This window comes from Juglans regia, chromosome 10 (genome assembly GCF_001411555.2).
Source record: "Juglans regia cultivar Chandler chromosome 10, Walnut 2.0, whole genome shotgun sequence".
NCBI classification, from domain to species: Eukaryota; Viridiplantae; Streptophyta; class Magnoliopsida; order Fagales; family Juglandaceae; genus Juglans; species Juglans regia.
In genome coordinates this window covers 11,824,783-11,851,860 of record NC_049910.1, presented here as the reverse complement: position 1 = coordinate 11,851,860, position 27,078 = coordinate 11,824,783, and the positions used below count along the sequence as shown (strand labels likewise).

Below are 27,078 nucleotides of genomic sequence, written 5' to 3'. Positions count from 1 at the left end.
ACTTGATGCATTATCTAATAACCATACATGGGATCTGGTTTATTTGCCTCCTAGAAAGTCTAGGTTGTAAGTGGATCTACAAGATCAAGACTCACTCAGATGGTTCTATTGAGAGGTATAAAACTCGACTTGTTGCCAATTATTTGTACACAAGAATATGGCATTGATTATGAGGAGACTTTTGCCCAAGTTGCTCGTCTCTCCTCTTTTTGCACCCTCTTGGCCTCTCGTTAGTGGAAGCTCTTTCAGATGGATGTAAAAAATATTTTCTTGAATGACAATTTGTGTGAAGAGGTACATATTTTAATTCTAATTATGAGCAATACTATGCTTTCTCTTAGATTTGTTAGTCATATCAATTAACATTTGCACATTTTAAGTAAATTTATAAAGTGAATTTATAAACTAATCACTTGAATGAAAAATCATTTAAAACTAATTAATAATAACTGGAATCATTTTGGAAAAGGTTGACACCACATTATAAGTTTATAACTAAATAAATAAATAAAAGAGACATATACACAAGGGGAACACCTTTCACACATGAAAACATCTCTCTCTGTTTCTCTTGCGCTCCCTCACCAAAATCCACCCTCGGCCCTCACCTTTCTCCTCCTGATCTCCCTCTCTTGATCCCAACCATCCCATCTCCTTTCTCCTCCCTTCTTCCTTCTGATCTATTTGTTTTCCTCTTACTTCTCCTTAGTTTGTTCCCATTTCTCCAAGATATTGAACATTAGATCTAGAGCTTTGTGTCAATCCACTATTCAAATACCATTTACGGTATCATTCATATAGTCACCAACCTTCAACCCATGTTGGCATTCATCCATTCCATCTCGCCACACACAGCTATGTCAGTCGCTCATTTGCAGCAAATTCGAATTCCTTTTTAACTCCAATTAAGCTCATTATGTTGGTCAATGGTTTGTCTACTGACCTTACTTTTGCATTTTATTTTATTTTATTTTATTTTTTGGATCTTAAGTATGCACCCAACCACTGCCCATCACCACCCATCCCTCATGCCAGAAGCTCCGTGGTGCTCGGCTTCACCAACTCCACTACATATTTCATATTACAAGCTGCCAACACCGGCCAACACGTGTGGCTGCTACACTCTGTCGCGTTCAGTCTTCTATAACGTGTGGTTGGAGTTCAACAGCAATTATATATTGTAGTTCAATCTTTCTACACATTGCACCTTACCAGTGTTACCACAGCCCTAATGATGATTAACCCCCAATATTGTTTTAGCAATTATCTCTTCTTGGCTTCAAACCAAAAAACATCATCGAGCCATTTATCGATTTGTGTAATCTTATTTCCTAACTTTGTATTAGCTGTATTTTAATCAATAAGAAACCGAATCCATTTTTGTGAATTTTTTTAATCATTCACTAAACCATTTCAATCGATCGATTTAGGCTGATTTAGACCCATTTTAACCGATTTTAAACCAATTTGAATTGATTCAAACTTTTATTTAGCTTTTAAGTTGTCTAACAACTAAGTTTTTTTTTTTTTTTTTAAAAAAAAAAAACTCTTGTACAAAAACATGATAGAACTAAATATATTTTAACTTTTTCATCATTGCATTCAATAAAAATCACAGAAAAATTGAAAGATAAACTACATAGTTATTTATTTTCTTTAGTTGCATAAAAAAAATAGGAGTGAATGACTCTTTTGTATTAAATAATTTTTTGTTGTGCATGAAGTATTACATTTTCCATGTACTTATAACTTAATGATCTTTATCTTCTTCATATATGAGACAAAAAAATGTCAACAATGAGGTTAAATACATAAATTACATGTTTATTAAAACTATTTAGATTTATATCATATTTTTATTGAAATTAGTCAATGAATTTATATTTAATACTCCTTTATAATGCTTAAATTGAATTATATATGTTTTTTTAATACTTTTTATTAGTATTTAAATAACTGGTTCAAACAAGTTGCTGGATGTGTTATGTAAAAAAGTTTTATTTTGACCTTTTTGCCCTTTTTCTCTCTACGTGAGCGATTAGGGATTTCTTCTTGCATGGCTGCCGCCGAAGGCCATCAGGCCATTTCAGTGGCTGCTCCTCGCCTCAGATCCTTTGCAAACATGGTCCTGGAGACCCCTCAGCACATCCCTAAAGTTGTGGTACCCTTCCGCTCTCACAAAACCATTGATGGAGAGGTATGTGTTGTCTTCTCTAAGGATGAATTGGACCGTTCGGCTATACCTTTTCAATACTCTCTAATTTTTAAATTCCTTCGGCGAAGACCCTCTCTTGATTCCATTAGAGCATTCATCAGAGCCAGATGGGGCTTGTCAAACCAATTGATTATCTCATCCATGAGTAGGCCGCAGAACGTTTTTGTGTGTCTATCTTTGGAGGAAGATTTTGTTAAGGCCTTCGCTCGTGAGAACTGTGAGATCAATGGTATACCATATAGAGTATTTCACTGGACTACTGAATTCCAAAAAGACCAAGAACCTATCCGTGTACCGATGTGGATCACGTTGCCGGGTCTACCACCAAACTTTTATCACGAGTCATTCCTTCGCAGCATTACGGCTCCGATTGGTAGATTTCTTAAGCGGGACAATCCTACTCGATGCGCTACTCGTACAAATAGCGCAAGACTCTGTTTAGTGATGGATGTTACTAAAGAGCCTATTCAGGCTTTGTGGATCGGTACCCCCCGAAATCCTCAAAGTTTTTACCCAACTATTGAGTTTGAGACGTTGCTAGCATATTGTCTAAGGTGTCATGTTCAAGGCCATAATGCTAAGACTTGTAAATGGGAAGGGAAGAAACAAAATGCAAATCTGAAGGAACCAAAAGATAAGGCAAAGACGGACCAAGCCTGGGTTATCAAGGAAACTAAGGGTTTGAGCCTTGTTCAAAAGGGTGAAACTAGCAAGGTGGGAGAGAGACCGTTAAATGATGCAAAAATTATTCCAGATGTTCAGGTATTGGGGAATCAAAAAACGGACTAGACGAATGTTGTTGACGACAAAGAGGTTGAAGCTGATCCAACAGAGCAGGAAGTGGGCTATTAACGAGGGAGAGCTAGGCATCCCAATTCAGTTGCTGACCAGGGGCAATCCAGTTTCTGACCAGGTTGAGCATGGTATATCAACTGATGCATAAATGGTTGTTAACGAGGTGGTTGTTCTTAAGGAGGGTTAGCCGGCTACTCCTATGCCTTTAGAAGGAAATGATGGTTTACGTCTAGCTATAGTCCAAGAAGAGTTGGCAACGAGCTTTATTTCTAATATGGCAGTCTCGCAAACTAATGTCATGCTTGCACCCATGATGGAGGACATGCACACGGAAGACCATGCTCAACAGACAGTTGAAGTCCCTACCCAAGAAGGATGTGATCCAGTATGTGAGGAGGTTGAACGTATGAATTACTGCTCAGATGGTCACACTTGCTTCGATTCCGATTTGGAAGGGGCCTTAGAAAAATTAGCTAAAGACAATCTTGTGGCCTCAGATTCAGATATTCAGTCGGACAAGAAATGGAAAGGGAAAGGTATTAAGTTAGGAGGTTCTTCCAGGATTGTGAACAAGCCCTCTCATCTTAATTTATGAAGACATCTTTCTTGTATTGGAATGCTCAGGGTGTTGGAACGTCGAGAAAGCGTCTTAATAAATTGGTATCGAAGCTTCATCCTAAACTTCTTGTTATTGCTAAGCCGATGGTAAGTAATTCTCAATTAGATATGTGGCATGATCGCTTGTGGTTTGTTGTTGTTGCTCTAATGTTGATGACGGAGGTAAGCTATGGATATTTTGGGCTCAGGATTTAAATCTTGTTGTTGAGTGTATGGGAGATCAATTTTTGACAGTTCGTATTAATAAGTTGAATGCTGTCTTATTTACCTTTGTGTATGCAAAATGCTCCTATTTGGAGCGTAGAAGACTATGGGGTTCGTTGATGGCTGCTAATATTCACCATTTACCATGAATGGTGATGGGGGATTTTAATATTATCAGGAATGATTCGGAGCACAAAGGGGGCCAACCAAGATTGGCTTTGGCTATGGAGGAGTTTAATGGTTGGGTGGGTTCTTGCGGTCTACTTGGTATGCCTTTTTGTCGGAATTCTCTGTCCTAGTGTAATGGTCATTCTGGAAGATCTAGGCACTGGGCAAGACTTGATCATAGTTTTCTTAATACAGCAACTCTTGATATTTTTCTGGATGCTAATTTGGAATACTTGGCACGTACTTCTTCTGATCATGCCCCGATGACGGTTTCGCTGGAGAATCAGTTTGTTCTTTATGGCTATCATTCTTTTAAATTTCAGCAAATGTGGGTATCTCATGCTCAGTTTTTTTACTGTCTCGAACTCTTAGAATGGTGATGTTGTTGAGTGCTCAAGTTTGTATATGCTTATTACTAAACTTAAGAGACTAAAAATCGCTTTGAAAGGGTGAAACAAGCATATTTTTGGGAGGACTGAAACCCACATAGCGGCGCTTGAGGATCGAATAAAGGGATTGGAGGTCAGATTGCAATCTGAATACACAGAAGATGTGGAGGATAATCTCGTTGCCTCCCAATTGAAGTTATCAGTTTGGTTGGATAGGGAAGAAAAACGCTTAGCCCAACAAGCAAAACAAGGTTGGATTCAAAAGGGCGAAGTGACCTCTATGTTCTTCAGTGCAGTCAGTCGTCGTAAGGATAAAGAGGTGAAAGAGATGAAGCTTGCGGACAGTACCATTCTCTCCTCTCTAGAGCAGATTCATGAAAGGGCTATTTCTTATTTCTCATAATTCCTGGAGGCTGGCCCTTGCCGTGATGAGCTGATTCTGGGGGTTTGGTCCAACCGATTATTTCGCGGGGCAATAATGACTTCCTTTCTCGTGCTTCTTCATCCTAGGAAGTTTATGATGCTTTTTGCTCCATTCAGGAAGATAGTAGCCCGGGGCCTGACGGGTTTAGGTCGAGCTTCTATCGATCTTGTTGGCACATAGTGGGCAATGATGTCATTGACCCGGTGGCGGAATTTTTTCGAGGTAAGGATCTTCCTCATTTTTTCAATGCTACTTTCTTGGTTTTAATTCCGAAAGTGGATAATCCGACGAGCTTTGATAAGTTTAGGCCGATTAGCCTGTGTAATGTTTTTTACAAGATTTGCACTAAAATTATAGTTAATCGCCTCTTCCCCTTGCTTGCAAAAATTATTTCTCCTAAATAAGGAGCCTTTCTTCCAGGTCGCAACATCTTTGATTATATTAGTATTACGCAAGAAATGATTCACTCTATTAACAAACCTGCTCATGATGGGAATGTAGCTTTGAAGATTGACATGGCTAAGGCCTATGATAGTGTGAACTGGTCTTTTTTTTTTTTGCATGTTCTAAAAGCTTTCGGGTTCTCAAAATTTTTTTGCATGTTGATTCAACAATGTATCACTAATCCTTGGTTCTCTGTGGTCATGAACGGTGTACCCAAAGGTTTTTTCAAAGGAGGTCGAGGGTTGAAGCAAGGTGGCCCTATCTCTCCTTATTTATTCATTCTTGTTGAGAAAATTTTTACGAGGATAATAAAAAATCAGGTTGAAATGGGCAAGATCACTCCGCTTTTACCATCCGATGGGTACCCCCATTATTTCTCATTTGCTCTACGTTGATGATATGGTGCTATTTTGTAATGGGGGCAAAGCTTCATTAAAAGCTATTTCTGATGTGTTGAAAACGTTCGAACAATGGTCTGGGCAAGTAGTTAGCAAAAACAAGTCCTCTATATTTTTCTCTTCACAGGTTTCAGTTTCTAGATGTCGGGCTCTCCTTCACTTCACTGGTTTTACGGAAGGGACTTTCCCTTTTATATATCTGGGAGTTCCTATTATTTCAGGGAGACTGAAGATAGCTCATTTTGATGATTTGACTGCTAAAGTTCAGTCCAGATTGGAGGGATGGCAAGCCAGATTGTTATCCAGTGGGGCGCGACTAATTCTCATTAAACATGTGCTTCAAAGTATTCCCGTTCATAGCCTTTCTATCTTAAGGACGCCTAAAGTTGTGCTTGAGAAACTTCAAAGAATCATCAGCACCTTTTTTTGGGGTGCGAAAGATGGTAAAGCAAAGAAAAAATGGCAATCTTGGGTGGATATTTGTAAACATGTCTCGGAAGGTGGGATGGGTATTCGTAGTCTTCAAGACGTGTAGACATCTCTTCACATGAAGTTAGCTTGGAACCTGTTGCAAGGTACATCTCTTTGGTCCAATTTTTTTCATGCTAAATATGTTGGTGATAGACATATTTCTATGGTGGATTCTAAGAAAGGGTCTATTTTCTAGAAGATGATCTTGCAAAGTATTGCTTTAGTGCAAGCAAATTCTAAATGAAAAGTTCAGGAGGGTAAGCTCTTTTTTTGGCATGATAAGTGGGCTGATGGTGCCCCTCTTTGCGACAATATTCAGATTTCTGATATGCCAATTCTTAAGTTGGAAGATTGTAAAACTGGATTGGGTTGGAATATGGAGATTTTTACTCGGTTGGTTGGTCATAAAAAACCTGAAGACATTATTTTGCAACTAGGTCAGGTTAAAAATGGGAAAGATATGCTTATATGGCTCCCTAATGCTGACGGAAACTTCTCTACTAAGAGTGCATGGAATTGTATTCGCCTGAGAGGTCCAGATTTCCCTTAGGGAAAATGGGTTTGGCATCCTACTCTTCCCAAAAACATTTCGATAACTGTGGAAGGCCATACATGATTATCTTCCTGTGGATGACAGAATTCGCAGAATTGGTATTCCTATTGCTTCCCATTACGATTGTTGCTCCCTTTATACTTATGAAGACCTTAATCATATTCTTGCAAGAGGAGATTTTGTTGAAAAAATTTGGCGTATCTGTTCTGTGATACTTGGAGTTCCTTGGTTGGAAGGTTGTTCGTGGAGATAGAGGGTGGAGTGTTGGTATAGCCGGGCTAGAAATTCTATTTGCCCTGGTCAACTGCTGGCACTCCTTCCGGCCATCAATACTTGGCAGCTATGGGGGCGTCGTTGTAAGGCCAGGATGGAAGGAGTAATGGAATCGGTCCAATAGGTTTGGTGTTCCATTAAATATTAGGTTTCTTGGATAGCTTTAAAACTAAAGGATTTATATTTGCTCACTCGGCGCGATGAAGGTATTTTAAAATGTTTTAATATGCCTTTAAATGCCATTAGGAAGGAGTTTGTTATTCCGGTTACATGGAAGCATCCTAAGCAAGGTTGGGTTAAGTTGAACATAGATGGTTGTTCTCTAGGTAATCCGGGCCCTTCAGGTGCAGGAGGCATTATTCGAGATGAAAAATGTGATCTGGTTTGTGGGTTTGCAGTAGCCACAGGGCATTATTCTAACAACTATGCAGAATTGATGGGTTTACTTCACTAGCTTTGACACATTAGTTTGTTGGGTTTTTTATTTGTGGAGATTGAACTTGACTCCATGTTAGTGCTTAACTGCCTGAAGAATCAGAGATGTGGCCTATTGTACATGGAAGATTATTGGGATGAAATTCAAAGTCGACTGGTTGGGCTTAATGTTTCTCTCATTCACTGTTATAAAGAATGTAACTCGGTTGCAGATGGCTTAGCTAAAATGGATGCTAATGATCTAACGGGCTCATGATTTTCTTTATCAGAGTTGCCTCCTTTCATTAGAGGTAACATTCGGCTGGACAGAGGGGGTCTCCCTTACATACGGAAAACTCAAAGATGTTGCTAGTGAGCTATGTGCGCTGGTCTTTAATTTGAGGTATGTCTTTTTTGCACTTGGTTAATTCCTTTCTTACTCTATGTTCGTGCAGGTTTTTTTCTTGCAGGTTGTTGCTTTGCAGGTTTGTTTTTGTGGCATTTGTATTGTGGTTTAGTTTATTTGGTTTTTTTTAGGTTTGGGTTTTGGTTTTATTTTTAATATTTGTAGTCCCTAGCCCTCGGGTTGTAACTACGGTTAATTGATCACGATTAGACATGTGACCTTCGGCTCTTTTGTTAAAAAAAAACTGGTTCAAAATTGTTATAAATCGCTCAATGAATCAGTCCTTACCCAATTGATTTTTAGAACCTTGATTTGGATGTTTGTTGAGAACCCCTCCCTTGCCATTTGTCCTTAGATCAGTTTTTCAAGAAATTAATATATAAAATAAAAAAATAAATTAAGAAAAAAAAAACAAGTCTCTTTATTAATTATCTTTTCTTTATAATATCAAACACTCAACAATGTGATCCTTTCCTCTCTTTTTTTTTTTTTTTCTTTTTTTTGGTTTTTATATATCATTGTCATGCATGTAAAGGTTTTTGAGGATAGAAGAGAAGAAGTGCGGGGGGAGAGCCGTGGGACACGCATAACATCAAGGAAAGAAATCGATAATGTCCTAAAGTAATAATTCTTCCAAGAATAAAGAGTTTGGAGTGGCTTCTTTTCCGGGCTCAAAAGGGAGGAAAAAGGACGGGATAAAGAATGGGCCTTCCCAAATGGGTAAAAGAGGTCATTATAAATTAACTACTGTTACATCTATAAAATAATTTTATAAATTAATATGATTTTATCTGATCTATTAGATCTATTTTATAATAAAAATAATTTTACAATATGACGCAACACATCGAACCACATCAATTTTATGGAATTATTTTGTATAATCATTATAAGGCTAAAATATTTTCCTTATAAATTTAAGGAAGTATTGCTTACTTTTTATAGGATGTGTGGATGTTTTTCACAGAATGTGGAGTGTTTCCATAAGGTGCGAGATGTGGACTAGTAAACAGTGATTGATGAGAAGAATTTTTCTTAGTAGATTACATTGGCCCTTTTTATTCATTTTCTTGGATTAACGTTCAATGGAAATATTGCATCTTTGGTAATTCTCTCAGAAAGCTATCCACCCAGACATGGTTAGCTAGCCATCACAGAACATCATAAAATCTCACATATTCAGCATCTATCACAACAGCAATTTGAGTTAAATACCAGGACTAGATTTTCCATTGTATCGCATTTAGCATGTTTGTCAAATTACCTCGTACAGATCCAAGATAACTATTCTATAACTAAATTTTATTTATCCTTCCAACTACCCGACCAAGAATCATGGGTAGACGGTCTTCCTAGCTGCCAGCTTGTCTTCAATTAAAATCGACGACAGAAGCAGCTAGAGTGGATCAGGAGCTGTTATGAACGTTTAAACCAAGCTAGCTAAGAATTTGGAGAGAACTCCGGACACATCTACAGCCATAGTTGGTGCATGTACAGCATCAAACGTAAAGAGACTGCCTAGTGCCTGGCAACTAAATCAAGGAAAAGAAAAGAAACAGAGGAACGAATGTGGTGAGGAGGGAGGGTGGGGGCAGTGTGGTAAGGGGAGGGTTTCTAAGACTCCAAACAGGGCATGCTATTATTCCTTTGCCGCTGAAATGCATTCTAGGAACTCATCACCTTTCCCTATTGATTCTGAAGTAGGGCCTATAGGATTCTCTTCCGATAAAGAAAGGATAATCCAATCAATAGGCATGGTCGTTACCTCCTCGAACATGAGAATTACAGTGGCAGAGATGCTTCAATGTAGACACATCAAACAACTCCATAAACCTCTGATCTGAAACTCTAGCTTTAGCAGCTGCAAACCGCTGGTACTCGTCAAAGACAGATGTCAGGCACCAGCTTTGGAATTTTCTCAAGCATCCCACAAGACAACCAGTTCGATGCTGGATATATAAAGAATCAACAGTTATAAATCTTATGAAATTAAAATCACGTAAGGAGAGAATATGACATCCAAAAATGAGCATACCTTCCCACGTTTACAATGAATTAAAACCGGGTGATTCCTTACATCTGCATTGCATACAGGTAAAAGTGAATACAAGCAATTACTTAAAGCAATAACACCACAATCAAACCAGAAATAAAACCATAAGATATTTGAATCTTGCAGTACCAAGAACAACTTTTAATGCTTCACGAATCATATCGTCCGGGATGTTCACGAAAGGCTCCTGAATGCATAAAATTTGAAAATATTTCTTGTTAAATCAGATATCATTCCAGATGATAGAACTTCAAGTACAGTCATATTTTTATCTATTGGAGCACCATTATAATCAGAGTGCCAATGAAATATCATTTATAAGTTCTTAACACCAAAATATTTACTCCCCGGTTTACTACTTTATTATTCATTTTGGAGAAAGCAACATGCAATTTGACTCTGAAGGGTCACAATTCCTGGTTAGGCTAGTTAATACACAATAATTGCATCAATAGTGTCATGGTATCACCATCTACTTACCATTCACATGATAGTCAGCATATTAGCAAAGACTTGTTGGTATTTAAAATCAGCCGCCAAATCCAAGCCTCATATTGAGATGAATACCCAAGTGCAAACATTCACCATCTTCAACCATCTACTGTCTACTGTCTAATACTCCTTTATTCAGAAGCTCATACAATCACAAATTACTTTATAAAAGTGCTTTTGACTCCCTTGCGTGGTTTAGTTATACACCCCCATCTCATTCCAATCACACGTATTAATATGACATTCCCCACTAACAATTAGATCAGTTTTCTCTTGCTTTAAAATAATAAAGTAGAGGGTTGATAGGTAGTGATGCATCAACAAGGTGAGACAGGAGTGGGATGAAGGTGCAGTAAATAGCTCCAAAAAAGTATGAGCATTTGTGATAACCCACTAAGTCCCACATTGGGTGAGAGAAATAAGATAAGAGGTCAATGAGTATGATAAAAGTGTTAAGTGTCAAGTCTCACGTTAGTTCCTTATTAAGTTAAACTGAACTTTGTTATGATTCCGATGAGTTCCGATTGTAACATTAACTACTCATTTTCGAGTATATGTCCATATGTGACAAGGTTTTTCCTTGGGTCGTTACAAATAATATCAAAGCCAACTAATACAACATGTGGTACTGGACACTCAATGTGACGAGGGCCCTAACAAGGACATCAGGGATTTAAGTCAAGGAGATTGTTATGTCTCACTAGACCCATATTGGGTGGGAGGAGCACGATAGAGCTGAATGAGTATGATAAAGGTGCAGTAATCTCAAGTCCCACATTGATTCCTTACCAAGTGGAACTAGGATATATAACAGTTCTAAGGAACTCTATTTGTAACATTAACTAGGCCTCTTGATGTATAACCCTAGATGTGATCTGGGCTTTTCCTTGGGTCATTACAATGTCACTTTTTCCCATCAAAGCCTGTTTTACAAGTATGTTTTGGATATTCACGTACACTGACCATCTTTCGGAGTGAAATGCCATGCTAGGATGAATTTCAATCTTAAGAAAACATTACTCAAATAAGCTTGGCATGACATGTGAGCATGTTCTCAAACAATAATGCTTGTTCTCTAATATTATTATTTCACTATCATGTGTACGGTGCTTGGTAATTGTAGCTATCAAAATTCTCCATAGTATCCAAACCACCATCATGGATGGTCCTGAATAACTGTTTCAATGACAGATCCCTATAAAACCTGTTCTAAGTAAATTCAAACAGCAAAACACACACGCATGGATATAATAAGAAAATGAATATGTGAAGAGGAAAAGGAGGACAAGGACAATGGTGGCAACAGGAAAATCAAATTAGGAAGATCGCCCAAAACAGTCTAGATGGGATGTCAACAACGTTTATAAAGAGTTAGAACAAAAATCTTGTTCTTATCTTCTAAGATTACACGAGGCCTAAGCACTACACCATCAATACCTCAAAGTACAGAAACATGGCCAATAATGAAATATTTACATGAGAATTTCAGAAAATTGCATATCAGATAAAAAATAGCAGATATTAAGAAATGTAAAGGAATCTGCAGATACATAAGAGAACCAGAAACCAAACTACATCTCTAAACCTTATAAAAAGAAATAAATGAAACCCTGAGCAAATTTGAAGAGGTGCAGTTCAGATGAAAAACCACGGAAATTGAGGAAATGTATTGTAGGAAATAAGAGGGACAAAAAATGACCCCTTTTCTAAGTTACTTTTTTTCTCCATCAAGGAATTGGAATTTAAATTATAAATTCAGAGCTCCAGGTGCAGAGCAGAATTTTACATGCTATTATTACTGTAACAAGAAGAGAAAAGAACAAAACATTGTCTTGATCTGGAAATCATTCTAATCTAACTAGAACTATCAGAATATTTTTAGAGTATTAATCATCATGTTCTCGAATATATTCATTCGAATAACTGTTTGAAATTCTATTTGAAAGGGATCTTCACAAGATGTGTAGTGGATAGATAGGTACCATGATTTCATTCATCCTAACTTACCAGCATAATGTAAAAGTTTTGACTCCCGAGTATATGATCTGAAAAGGGCTAGCAAAGGAAAAGAAGGAAAAAATTAAATGAAATTAAGGCCTATGCAAAAATTAAAAAAAAGATGTATGTGTCAATAAAATGAAAATGCTGCTCATTAAAAGAAATTACAAAACGTAAGTAAATCTCACTAACATAATCATTATCACATATAAATTATAGGTTTCTAGCTATGAGCCTAAGAAAACCAAAGCTTAAAAAAATTCTTCCTTGCAATTTCAACTCTGTAAATACCCAGGTTACAGAATCCCAATTTAGCTACTGAATAACATTTATAAGTAAACTCTGAAAGGATTTGTTTCTTGTTTGATGTTTTGAGTGCAATAGTCCCTCTTGGATACTCAAAATTAGACATGCATGTATAAAAAATGAAAAAGATCACACATCAAACTTGAAGGGAACGCGAGATTTTTAATATCATCTTTCGCCAATAAAAATGCATGTCATGCACTTTGGGCAAATGACTATTTTAATAATATATTATGTATCTTGAATTCTGTTTATTGTACTTTTGTATACTCTGCAGACAAATACCTCATATTAGTTTTAATTAAATAAAAAGTAATTATCCTGGTAATAATTTGACCGCAGAAAAAGCAAATCCCGGCTCCTGCCACTGCGAACATTATCCATTTATAGATGGAAACCTTTTCTTCAAGTATGGTGAAAATTAAGTTTATAATAACAATCACCAATGAGAGAATTAGGCTGCATATACACACAAATACCTTGTAACCTTCAATCCCGAATTGAAAAAGCTTGATCCCGTTGGACTTGAGAAACTCCATGTTCGCCTCCGGATACGGTTCGGGACACAGATATCTAAATCCACAACAGAACACAAAGGAACCTATATTCATAAATCCATTTGTGTGTACACACACACACACACACACAAACATATATGCCAATATGTCTATACTTCTGTATCTGTAGGTGTGTGTGCAGAGATGAAAGAGCAAATAAGAGGGGAACGGTTGCTAGAATGGTGGTTACATGATGGAGCGGAGGCCTAGAGTTTGGAGGAAGGAGAAGTTGGAGGAGTCAGGGAAGCCGGAGCGGAAAATGCCGTTATCGACCATGGCAAAGTTGAGAGGCGGTATGAAGGGGTCGTCCTCGGCGTGGCAGTCACCGTCTGCATCTTCTTTTGCGGCAGAGGGAGGCGAGGCGAAGTCGAAGTCGTAGTGTTTAGCGGCGAAGGTGGAGGAGACGACCTCGATTGTCCGGCACATCTCGTCCCCTCCCTCCTGGCGCTCTTCTACTTCTAGTTTCATTGAATTCAGAGTCATATATATTTATTGCACTTTTATAAAATATATATATAGGAAAAAAAAAACAATACTGATGGAGAGAATATATTTATAGACTATACTGTGTAAATGTAATGAGAGAGAGAGAGAGAGAGCGAGAGAGAGAGAGAGAGAGAGAGGGGGAGAGGGAGAGAGAGAGGTGGGTTGGGATCTTGCAGGATATTCTAGATGTGCGAAGCTGTATATATAAAGACAGCAAGAGAGAGAGTTGAAAAAAAAAACAGAGACGGATTTCGTAAGCTGTATATTTAGATTTTAAAATCTCCCTCTCCAATTAAAATAATAATAATAATAAATAAATAAATAAATAACATTACTCTTTATGCAATTAACATTTTTTTTTAAGTTGAAAAAATTTTAATATATTTCTTAAAAAAATAAGAATACACGTACAATTCTTTTTATAATTTTTTATATAATTATATTTTAAAAGAAAGATATTTTATAAATTATTTTATTAAAATATTCCTCGTTCAAAATATAATTATATAAAAATTATATATTTATCGTTTTTTTTTTTTAAGTAACTATTTTGAAGATGTTATCGTGTCGTATCCAAATTATGATTGAGTTTTTCTTTAAAATGGGTTGAAGAAAACTTCATCCAACCCATTTAAAAATTGACATTTGTTGTTTAAATATGTAAAAAGTAAATATTTTTTTAATGAAGCAACGGACACATGGCAAATCCTTAAGTTGTACTTGTAAAAAATCGTGTATTTCTTGCTCAATAGACACTTGTAATATTTATAAATAGGTGGAAGGAAACCTCCAACCCGATTTGGAGGAAAACTCTATCCTTGTCTTCTAACCCACCAATTGCCTTGGGAACTATATATATATTATTTAGTGATACATCGAGACACAAAACTAAATTTTATATGCTAATAAGAGAAACATAAAAATAAATTTATTGGTATATCAATACAAATAAAAGCCTAATTGGTGATGCATATGGTGCAAATTAGGGGGGCAACTTGCACCTCCAAGGCGGGCAGCCCCCGGTCTGGAGGTGCAGGTTGCCCCCGGTCTCACCCTTGCATGGATGGAGTTGGGCCTTCAGGCCCTACCCCGATCAGAATGTTGGAAGTTAGATTGGCTCTTTTGCATTGCGCATCTAAGGAAGAGAGAGAAAGAGACTTTACTTAGGGGCAACATCAAGTGAGAGAGTTGTCAGAGAGAACTAAGCGTCGACCGAGAGACAAGGGGGAATGGATTTTATTAACCATGTAATAAAACGACATAATTTTGGTGTATATATATATATTGAAGCAGATGGACAGGTGAAAACTCATGCCGGACGGAGGGCGGGGTGGATGCGGGCTCCTAGCCCTAGTGCAAAACTCCATCCATCGACTAAACACATTATTTTATGGACAAAGATACATCATACATTATTGTTTTGAAGAAAACCCATCACGTAGGTCTCTCTCCAATCTGGTGTGAATTTTGTCAGCACTCTAAAATTCAAATTCAATGCATTGATATTGATTTGAGAAAATCCATGGCATTAAATTTGGAAATAATGACTGAGATTTAGGGAAATCTACAGTCTACTAATTGCTAGATTCCAATAAAAGATTTAAAATACTTTTTATCCAAATTTCACATCATTCATCATCTATATTGTACGATAATTGGGCTGAGATTCTATCAAGTTGTCTGTCCTAATTTGATAATGAGTTATGTCATATGAAATGAGCCTTGGGGGGACAGGTTTTGGGGTCTATAACTATCCAATCTGTAACCTATATAATCTTTAAGGAAAAAATCTTTGCTCCTATTAAATTATGTCATCAAGTTTTATATTAAACATGATCACTTAAATTTAATTGAATTTGAAAGACCATATCAATAAATATTAGATAGTTTGAATTTTAAGGGTCATGAATACTTTATATTATTTTTTAGAAATGATATTTACAATCATGGAGTGTACAGTCCTCGTATATATACTTCAGTTAAAAAATTATGTAAATTTAAAATTCACATGGAAAAAATTATTTTTTTAATAGTGGTCTCTACTTTTTTTCAAAAAGAATTTACGATGATTGCACACTCCAGGACTGTATATAACATTACTATATTTTTATGATGTTTCATATTCTTTCCTTTATATATATTTTCTCATAATTATTAATTGAACAAATCAAATTTAGGAACATCGAATGGTTAAGATAAATGGAGAGAATCCAAATACCCATTAAAATTTAAAGAGCTTTATTACTCATCATCCTCACACATCACATTTTTTTTTATTCTTCTTAAATTAATTGAATTATTTTACTCATCATCCATATACCACATATTTAATAAGAAAATAAATAAATAAATAAATAAAAATAAGTGTGGTGTGTGGAGATGATGAATAGAATTTTTCAAATCTAAATTCTCACCCCTAACCTCATTTTGAAAGGGACGTAGGTCTTCTTAGTAAGAATGTGGATTCCAACAAAGAATATCATTTTTACTATGCATATTTTATATATATATATATATATATATATAAGAAAAATTATATTTATAATCATAGAATGTGAAGTGTCGCATATTCTTTTTGAAAAAGTGAATAAATATGATATTCATATAAAAAAATATTTTTTTAATAGTAGATCTCTCTCTTTTTCAAAATGAGTGCGCGACTCTTACACAATTCATAATCGTATCTAACATTACTTATATTTCTTACAGCTGATACATCATATATCATATATGCGTATGTGAGACCATTATATATATCATAAGAGACATTGATCTAATGTCTTAGATAATAAACTTTTTAAAGATTAATACCTCAAACTATAACGAGTTTTAAATTAGCGTCTAAGGCTACCATGTGTTGTTCTTTTAGAAAAAGTCTAGATATCATTATGCAAATATATAATAATTGTGCAGTGGAAAGGCATGCAGATTGCAGGGGCTGGGGTGGGTACATTCGGAGGAATATGCCATCAGCTGAGAGAGAGAGAGAGAGAGTGGCAGTACTCAGCATGTCTGTATCATAGTGCCTGAAATATGCGTGGCCGGTGCGCCACATACCTTTTTTTTTTTCTTTTTTGACTCTTCTCTTTCTTCAAAGTAAATCCCACGCCAGAAAGTGCACAAAAAATGTGACTCCACCCTAAACCCAAAAGCCAAAAGCACCTCGGCCTACCTCCCATTTTGTGTTCTTTTTTCCTTTTAAAACTCTTTTTGCTTTGCTTGCTGCTGAGAAGACACTTTAACAGACCCATCAACTTAAAAAGAACACATATTCTTTGGTTCGTTCGTTGGATTTGGTCAGCCTGGTCTTGAATTTTGTCACTGCTGACATTATCATCATCTGCTTGTGTGGATTTCAAATTGCTGCTCAACTGCTACACTACTATTGCTTTGTTTCATTTCACCAATCTGAGTATTTTACATCTTCTTTTGGGATTCATCCATCTCCATTATTGATACTGACCAACTAATCTTTTCTTGTGGAACCGAATCTTTCGACTGCAATGCTCATGATTTGGTCTGTTCTAAACTTGAAACGTCACTCAAATTACAAAATGTTTACAATCTTTTGTTCATTTTTTGCTTGGAATATGGCTCTTTGGCCTCATAGCATCTACACCCATTTTAAATAGAGAAATGCTTTTATCATAAAGAAATCTCACAGAGTAAATCCACAAACTAGCATCTACACCCATTTTAAATAGACCTAACGTACCATATGAAATCATATCAATTTGTAGATTTTTTTTTTTGTAAAATCTATTTATATAACTGTAACACTTTTCATTTAAATATGAGAGTTTTACGTTGGAAGTTTCTTTGCTTTTAGTAAGATAATATATTTCTATGTAATTATTAATTAATTTTTTAAAATTCAACCGGCCAGATTGAATTTCAATAAAGCACTCACTATAATGGAGACATTACCAGCCATACAATCTAATTCCCACTGATCTAAAACAAGCACATTGTGCGAACCATTTCATGCAGTACCAACATTATTCATTTATTAGTGCTTATTATAATTACGTGTGCTTTAGACTTTCATATTATTAAAAGCCAAATCATTCATGTGTAGCAGGATGATCTAGACTTGATCATGCTTTGAGGTAGAACATGGTTTTAATTAACTTGTCTCCCATCATATCCCACTAAAATTTGTTTATGTTTTCTTTTTAATTAAGGCATTAAATATTTAATTAGCAAATCTGATGCAAACTTCTCATGAATTAAAGTAAAGGATTAGGATGTAGTATTATCATATTTAGATCAAAATGGGTCAACTTGATTAAACACGATCAATAAATTAGATCAATTGGTCAACCCACGAACTCGTATAAGCTGCTAAAATTATATTTTACTAATTTCGCCTTAAAACTTAAAATTATTATTATGTGTTTGTATGTTAAGACAGAATATTGAAATTATTTTGAATAGTTGTTAAAAAATAATATTCTAATAATATTTTAATTTTATAATATTTTTATTCAATTTTTTTTCTTTTATTTTTCAAAACTGCATAAAATATCTTAACTCAAACTATTTCACTACTATTCACGGACTTTTCATCTTATCTCATCACATTTAATGTCATTTCAACATATAAGCCATGAAGTTTATGAATTTAGTTTTGTGAAATCTATTTATGATTATAATTATTATTATTATTATTATTATTATTATTATTATTATTATTATTATTATTATTATTATTATTACATACACACAGGCATACACACAAGAAGAAACTATATATATGCATGCATGACCACTATATCAGTAAACATACAAATTAAGTGGAATAAACAAGTTTCACTTTCTCTAACGTCCTGAGGGTGCAAAAGGAGGAGAAGATTTTAGTCCCACCAACTCTGGAAGGTAGTGAGGTCATTGACCACGTGAGTAGTGCAGTGGAGGAGGATGGAGGATCTGGAAGGGATTTGGGAGAAGTTAAGTCTGATCGAAGAAGAACACACAGCCATTAACATTAAGCTGGGAAGCTCTGAGAAAATTAAGAATAGAAGATAATATAGTCTGATTGGGAAGGTGTGCTCGAATCGGACAAAGGGAAAGGAGGTAATTCGATCAACCATGGTCAAAATTTGGAAAGTAAGTAAACCTCCTACTCACAGAAATTTATCCGACCACTTTTATTATCACTTTCTCCAATCTGGGAGATAAGTTTAGAGTCTTGGAAGATTACCCTTGGTTATTTGATAATCAGATGTTTGTACTGAAACCATTTGATGGTGTGACCCAACTAAATCACATAAACTTTGACTATGCATCATTGTGGGTGCAAATGCACAATCTACCGTTAGCTTGCATGACATATCAAACGGGGGTACAAATTGGAAGCTCACTGGGTAAGGTTCTGGAAGTTGATGCCCCCTGAGGATGATGTTAGTTGGGAAAATTACCTACGGGTTAAAATTGAGATGGATACAAGGAAAGCGATAGCTAGAGGCAGAACAATAATGTTGGATGAGCAGAAATTATGGGTGTCATTTACCTATGAGAAGTTACCTGAGATGTGCTTGAAATGTGGATGCATTATTCATGGGGAGCAGGGATGTGTTGAAGTAGGTATAAAATATGATCATGGTGGTGAGAGGGATAGTTAATCTGGTTCCTGGTTGAGAGCTAATGTGAGTTATCGGGGGTATTATATAGGGAGCACGAAGGGAAGGGAATGTAGTAATACAGGAGTGGGGAGTGGAGAGTGACAACAAGGTGATGTGGAAGTAGGGAGTGACAAGGGGGAGGAGGGAAGGGTGGAAAGAGAAAAAAAAGGATGATGAGAGTAAGATGCAGGGCAATGCATGGGGTAAGGAGGGGGAAGGAAGAAAGGGGAGCAATTCCAAAAGAAGGTATACTGATTGAAGAGGATGAAGGAACTGTGGGACAACTTATGGCTGTATCTGGGGGTGGCAAGATGGGATTAACAGGTGGTGATATGAGAAAATAAAATTTGAAAGGAAGATGGAAGAGAAGGGCCTGAGAAAAAAAGAAAGAACAAGTGAGTGATCTCAATCAATGCTAAAAAAAAAATGTAGAGGATACAGATGAGCTGAAAATCTGGGGTGAAAAAACAAAAAAGTTGAAAAGTTTGAAGGGGCTGGGAGAGAGTGAGTTTGTCAATGTAGAGGCGAAGGCTGTTAGGCAGCCCCACCTAACCCAATGATCATCATGAGTTGGAACTGTCGAAGGCTTGGAAACCCTTGGACAGTTCAAGACCTTTGTTCTATAGCAAAGGATAAGAAGCCCAGACTTATGTTTTTTATAAAAACATTGTTAGTTACAAAAAAAGATGGAGGAGGTGAGAAAAAGATTGAGATATGAGAAGTGGTGGTTTAAACATGTTTTGGAAGGAAGATGTGGTTGTGGAAATACAAAATTACTTTCGATGACATGTTAATGCTTGGGTTGTGGAAGAAGATACTAAACAAAAGTGGCTTTTCACGGGATTTTATGGACACTCTGAGGCTGTAAAAAGAAGACTATCGTGGGATCTTTTGAGAAGGTTGAATCCATCAAAACAAGTTCCTTGGTGTACCAGAGGATTTCAATGAAATCTTACGCCAATAAGAGAAATTTGGAGGTAAGCAAAGGGGAAAAAATCAAATGTGTAATTTCAAAGAAGCTATGGAAATAGATGGTTTGGGTGATTTGGGATATAGAGGAGATAGATTCACATGGTGTAATGGACAATCAGGTGACACTTTTACAAAAGAGAGGCTAGACAGATGTCTAGCAAACAATAGCTGGAGAGATATTTTTAAGGAGGCTTGGGTGGAAGTATCACCTGCAAGATGCTCAGACCTTAAGCCTCTTGTGATAAATATGCATACAACTCAGACCAGGTGTGAGGGTAGAAGGAAGCTATTCAAATTTGAAGCTTGCTAGATCAAAGATAGGATTGTGAGAAGGTTGTAATAAAGGAATGGGTCAATGTCAAGAGAAGAAGAGACCTTATGGAAAAAATTTAGAATTCACTGAGAAATTGTGGTGTTGTACTAACTAGGTGGAGTAGATAGAAGACCAAAGACTATGATGGTGAGTTAAAAATGAAGACTGATAGACTAAAGAAGCTGGAGGGAGAAGATGAAGGGCTGAGTAGTGAGGAAGTGAAGGAGTTAAAAGGGGAGTTGGGTCTCTTTTTGGAGCAAGAAGATTTAAAATGGAGGCAAAGGGCTAAAAGGAACTGATTTCTACATGGAGATCGAAACACGAAGTATTTTCATGCTTGTGCAAATCAGAGGAGTAGGAAGAACAAGATTGATCAAGTTGTTGATTCACAAGGCATAATTAGAAGGAACAAAGAGATATAGAAAGGGCTTTCAAATTGCGCTTTGAAGAGGTTCTATCATCGAGCACACCTTCAGGAGAAGTGGTTGGAGTATGTCTAAAGTCTGTGGACTCAAGGGTTACTAGGGAGATGGATGAGAATCTAAATAAAGACTTCACTAGGGATGAAATTGAGAATGTAGTACATCAGTTGGGTCCTTTTAATTCACCTGGGTCTGATGGGTTTGGAGCTTATTTCTTCCAAAAGTTCTGGCATATAGTTGGTGAGGAGGTTTGTGATGCAGTACTAAACTTTCCACGTAGTGGAAGTGAGTTGAAATCTATGAACCATACATTCATTGTTTTAGTTCCTAAAATTAAAACCCTTGAGCTAGTGAGTGAATATAGACCAATCAGCTTGTGCAACGTTACATACAAAATAGTAGCAAAAACACTAGCAAATAGACTCAAGGGGGTGATGTTAGAAATTATCTCGCAACAGCAGAGTGCTTATTCTAGGAAGATTAATTTCTGACAATATATTGGTGGCTTTTGAGGTGCTGCATTCGATGAAGAATAGACAAAGAGGGAAGGTTAGGAGTATGCCTTTAAAGTTAGACATGTCAAAGGCCTATGATCGTGTGGAATTGAGGTATTTGGAAGCTGCGATGAGAAATATGGGATTTTGTGAGAAATGGATTAAGTTGATTATGAGATGTGTCTCTACTGTATCATACTCAGTATTGGTGAATGGCAAACCAAGTGAGAAATTTGATCCTTCAAAAGGGTGAAGGAAGGGAGACTCTTTGTCTTCATACTTATGTCTATTATGTGCTGAGGGTCTAAATAGTCTAATCAATTTGGCTAAGAAGATGGGTGAGATAAGAGGAGCTACATTTGCAAGGAGTGGAACAAGAGTAAATCATCTGATGTTTGTAGATGACTGTATTATTTTTTGTAAAGCTTCAATAGAGGAATGGAAGAGTATCAAGAAGATCTTGGAGTTGCACGAGGAAGCCTCTGGTCAGTGCCTTAACAACCAGAAAACTTCAATTTTCTTCGGTGGTAACACAAAGCAACAAGTTAAAATGCAGATATTGGAGGCTGTTAGAGCAAGACTGAGTGGAAATTGTGAGCGATATTTGGGTCTGCCTTCTATAGATGCAAGAGTTTGGCTAGGACTAGGTGACTAGGTTGATAAGTTTGGATAGGACTAGGTAACTAAGATGATAGAGTTAATCCTATCATTAATTTTGTATTTTGGATGAATGTAAATTATCTTGAGTTTATCTATAACAATATTGAGTTTATCTAAGTAGTATTAGAAGTTGTTTAGATAAGTCATAAAAGTGAAAATTGAGTCCCAAGAATTATGCTCTTATCCAGAAAAGAAGTTGAACTAGATTCAGTTTTTGTAGAGAGAATTTATCGTGGGTGTCAGCATTCTGTCAGAAGAATTCTTCATGACAGATTCGCTCCATCAGCAGAGTCCTATTGAAATTAAAACATCTTTCAGATTGTTTATTTAAAGGATCTTATTGGTTAGGATCGGTGTAGATTCAGATCTGGATATTTTCTAGAACACTTTCCAGTGCATATTTTGGTGAGAAAATTTCTCAAAAAATTTTCATATTGTTTCTCTTCAAAAGTGTGATTGTGCTCCATGTTGGAGATTGAGTGATCATGATTCAGCCACTGGAGTTCCAGAAGAGAAGTCAATAGTTTGAAAATCGCCAGAGGTTCTGGCTGCTACTGCAATAGAAGACAAACGGGTTATTTTTCTAGTCAAGTAAGAGAGTCAAGTTACATAGATTTTGTAATTGAGAATTACTTGTAATTGATTTTCAAATAATAAAATTGACTTTCCTGGATTTGACTTTTCCATAGAGTTTTACTTTTAAAGAGTTCTTTAAAAGGTTTCCATTTGATACAAATCTTGGTGTTATGCAATTTATTTACTTTATATTATTGCTTAATTATTAAATAATTACATGATTAATGACTAACCAATTGTTGAGTGAATTGGTAGATATTTCCGTTGCATTACAATACAGGGGTACGTTGGTAATTTAAATTGGCATCAGAGCGTGATTCACTCATTCGAGTATGATCTGTGTCTTCCTGTAGATCATGTCGTTGTTATATGTCTCACCACACTTTGATGGGGAAAACTATGTCAATTGAAAAGTTCGTATGACAGCTTTCCTCAAGTCTTTAGATGAATGTATGTGGTATGCAATTGAACGAGGATGGACTAAACCCGAGACAACTATTGATGCTTGGACAAGAGATGAGATCACCAACTGTAATTGGAATAGCAAAAGACTTAATGTTATCTTTATGATAGTTTCTCCTAAACAATTTAGGAGAATTCCCATGTGTGAGGTGGCCAAAAAAGTTTGGGATATCTTGGAAGTCACACATGAGGGAATCAAAATCATAAAAAATTCAAAATTATAATTGCTAACCTCAAAATCTGAAGAGATTAAGATGCTGAAATATGAAAGTTTTAATGATTTCTATGTTAAACTTAACAATGTTATGAATTTCAGGTTTAATCTCGGTGAAAAGGTGGAGGATTCAAGGGTGGTGAGAAAGATTTTAAGGCCCTTGCCTGAAAGATTTTGCCCAAAAGTTAAAGTCATTGAAGAAAGTAAGGATTTATATGCTATTAAGGTTGAAGAACTGGTCGACGCCTTACAAACATATGAGTCCTCTCTTCTTCAAACAAGAAAAGGTGAGTCTATTACTTTAAAAACTGTTGAAGGAGATCGAGATGATTTTTCTAATGAAGAAAATTTGAATGATAAGGATCTATATCTCATTGCAAGGAAATTCAAAAAAATTTTGTTTAACAACAAGAGAACAAATGGAAAGCAAAAGAGAGGTAAGGAATTTCCTGATATAAAGAGTGATTCTAAAAAATGGAATAAAAATCAATCTGAACAAAAAGATAAAGTGAAATGCTATGAATGCTCAGGTTATGATCACATAAGAATTGAGTGACCAAACTTTAAAAGAAACAAAGGAAAAGCTCTTAACGTTACACTTAGTGACTGTTTTGATTCTAAAAATTTCAGTTCATCATCTGAGGAAGAAACTTCATTTATAGCCTTTTCTGCTGTTGTTAATGAATTTTCTGATGTTAATCTAACCAAATCTGAAAGTGATGATTATGATAGTGATTCAGAGGTTGCTCTAGTTGTGGCTGACATGAGCTAAGTTTACAATAAGCCTACAATGATCTATGTGAAGAGGTGGTCAAACTGAAAAAACTAAATAAGAAGTTGTACAACAAGCTCACAGCCGTGGAGAATGAAAAGAGAAATCTATACGAGGTATTAAGAATTTCTTATGTTGAAGTATCAAGATTGAACACTCAAAGAGGAATACGTGAGAAGGAATTGAAAAAAGTTCAAGAATATAAGAAAAAAACTACAACTCAGAAATTAGATGAGATATTGAGTTTTCAAAAATATAGTTGTGATCGCACAGGTTTGGGGTACATCTGCTGAACTCAAAGCCTTATCATCTGCTGCCACGTAAGTGTACTCCTACTTATCATTTTTGTGGTATGTTTGGTCATATAAAACTACATTGCTTTAATTTAAGAAAAATGCAAGAAAAAGAAGGAAAAATAAAATATACAAGGAAAAGAATTTAGAAAATAAGATTGAAGAGTTGAGTCATCAAATAACCTCTATAAGCCTTAGCTTGGTAAATTACCAGAATTTTGTCTTCTCAACAAAGGAAAAAGTGTGCAAAGTGATATGCATAAGTCAAAACATAAAGCAAAATGGGGGGTCAAAAAAGATAGTAAATGGACATTGCCAAGAAAAAAAGTCATTGATGTGTGTCATATCAAGTGAAAGGCACCTTATATTATTGCATTAGTTTAGGACATGCATTTTTTTTTTTATATTTCTGTTTTTCGATTTAAAATAAATTAATTTTTCTGGTTTGTTTTTAGTTTACTTTTTAAGGAAAGTGCATACTTAGTGTGTCAAGGTTTGAGCACTTCAGTTCTCACATATTAAATTCTTGAACTTCTGCATCTCTCTATTTTGTGCAGTCAACTTTGAGCTTACTAACCCTATGAGTCATATTGACAAAGTTCATTTTCAAGCGCTGTGAGGAAATTATAGTTATGTTTATTATAATTATGTTCCGTATTTATTATTGAGATGCTCACCATATAGGGAGTCAATGTCTTGAATTGATTAATATTAGTTGAACCTAATAAAATAATAAAGAGATCTCCCATTGCCGAACATAAATGGTTGATCCTTGTAGAAAAAGTCAGTGTTTAATCATTACGAAAAAAGGCAAACACCCTACACGGATCTGTCCTTTAAGTCATTATAGAAAAAACATTGCTCTAATCATTGTGAAAAAAGATGAGTAATAAAAATGGACATATCAAAGGGTTGTACAAACTTGTGTATGGAAGAGTTACTCTTTCATGTATCTAGGTCCTAGAATAAAGTTTGACTTTTGATGTGAGTGACAATCTCTTGGGAGCATCTATAAGAAGGAAATGCTCATAAATGAAGAAAAAATTATATAAGAGAAAAAGAGATAAAGAGTTATTATTTATTTTTTGCTCACTCACTTGAACTTTGACATTGATGATCTTATGAGGTGTGAACAACCATTGTGATTGTTACAAATATGAGAGTGTATTTTATTATTTTCTGTGTGAGTGGCACTATGCTTGAACTGAGATGCATTTAAGTATGTTCATTGCCTAATTTATTTTTCTTTTTAAAAAAAAAAAAAAAAAAGAGAAAAAGATTTTTTTTTTTAGAAAGAAAAATATATTATATATTCTTTTTATGGTTTTATTTTTGTTGGTCTTACTTAGTTTTGAGTAGTTTAGTGTCTGGTGCATGAGTATGGGAGTAATTATTTCTGTTTAAATCCCACTGTGACTCTATAATGTAACCCGTGCAAGGCACTAGTCACTTTAGTGACTTAAGTCTCCCACTCGGTTTCACGCCCATACCCCCTTTCCCATTATATTCTCTCACCCATACACAACACTCACATTTCAAAAGTCCTAGCAGCAGTGCCATTCCTTCTTACCTCTTTCGATTTATTTGTGATAAAGCAATAGTTCCGATTATCTTGAACCACTAGTCTATATCACGGTAAGATTACTTCATTCAAATCCATCTCTTTCTCAAGCTCTAGAGTTAGGCCTACATATACATAGAGATTGTGATTTTGGTTTTTGATGTGTGAAGATGGGGCTTGGATATTTGTTGATTTGAGCATGCAGTTATACATATGTTTCCATGGATTTATATTATTGATGTATAAAGGCTCGATTTTGGTGGGGTATGTGATTACTCATTTCGGTTTCAACCTCGTGCCCACCAAGTGTTTGTGTTTATACCTCAACCAAACCATGATACTTATTTACTCATAATTTTTGGTGGTTCTCTTTTCCATACATTTAGAACATAAGAGTGGTTGATTTTTGTGGAGAGTTGAGACACTTCCTACTTTCGAGTGGTTCATCGTGTACTTCATGGTCCTCAGATTCCTCTAATTCTGATCATTGTTATTTTTATTCCGACTTTGTTGGTGTTGTTATCCAAATAAGGTTCAAAGTGAGAGCAAAGAGGAATAAATATAGTGCTACAATCACTGACCTTTCACATATGAGATTCACATATGACAGCTATCATTGAAAATACAGCAGGTGTTGGATATTATCATTGAAAATATAGTGATTCTTGTCAGATTAGTGACAAAAAGGGGGAGTGGAGAGGAGAGCTTTGATTTTTTTTTTTTTTTTTTTGTATTGGAAAATTTAGTGGGAGTTGGAGTAAGTATGTTACTGAGGGGGAGTTGAATTGTTTTTTCCGTTTAAGATAGTTTAATATTAAGGAGAGAACTAATTATAATATTGAGGGGGAGACCTAAATTCTAGTTTGAAAAAAATCACTTTAGAAACTTTTACTTGATGGTTGATTTCATTTAAATTTATTTTTCTGGACATAATTTTGATGTTGGACTAGAACATGCTTAGATTTTTTATTAGATTTTAAATCTTGTGAATTTTGATAGTACTAATCTTAGTCACTACTCTATGTCATTATTTTTTATTTTTTTTATTATT

General features: G+C 35.6%; 1 protein-coding gene across 2 annotated transcripts; it reads right to left on the bottom strand.

Moving 5' to 3' along the window:
• Positions 1 to 8,973: 8,973 nt before the first annotated feature.
• LOC108995853 (tyrosine-protein phosphatase DSP1-like) lies at positions 8,974 to 13,834 on the bottom strand. 2 transcript variants are annotated; one of them, XM_018971488.2, is made up of 6 exons: positions 13,369 to 13,834; positions 13,101 to 13,194; positions 12,325 to 12,372; positions 9,955 to 10,012; positions 9,808 to 9,851; positions 8,974 to 9,721 (listed from the first exon to the last, which is right to left on the bottom strand). In XM_018971488.2, the coding sequence occupies exons 1-6, from the start codon at positions 13,659 to 13,661 to the stop codon at positions 9,518 to 9,520; spliced, it is 741 nt and encodes a 246-aa protein (XP_018827033.1). In that variant the 5' UTR covers positions 13,662 to 13,834; the 3' UTR covers positions 8,974 to 9,517. The 2 variants fall into 2 exon arrangements, with proteins under 2 accessions (XP_018827033.1, XP_018827034.1); XM_018971489.2 differs by lacking the exon at positions 12,325 to 12,372.
• Positions 13,835 to 27,078: the final 13,244 nt, after the last annotated feature.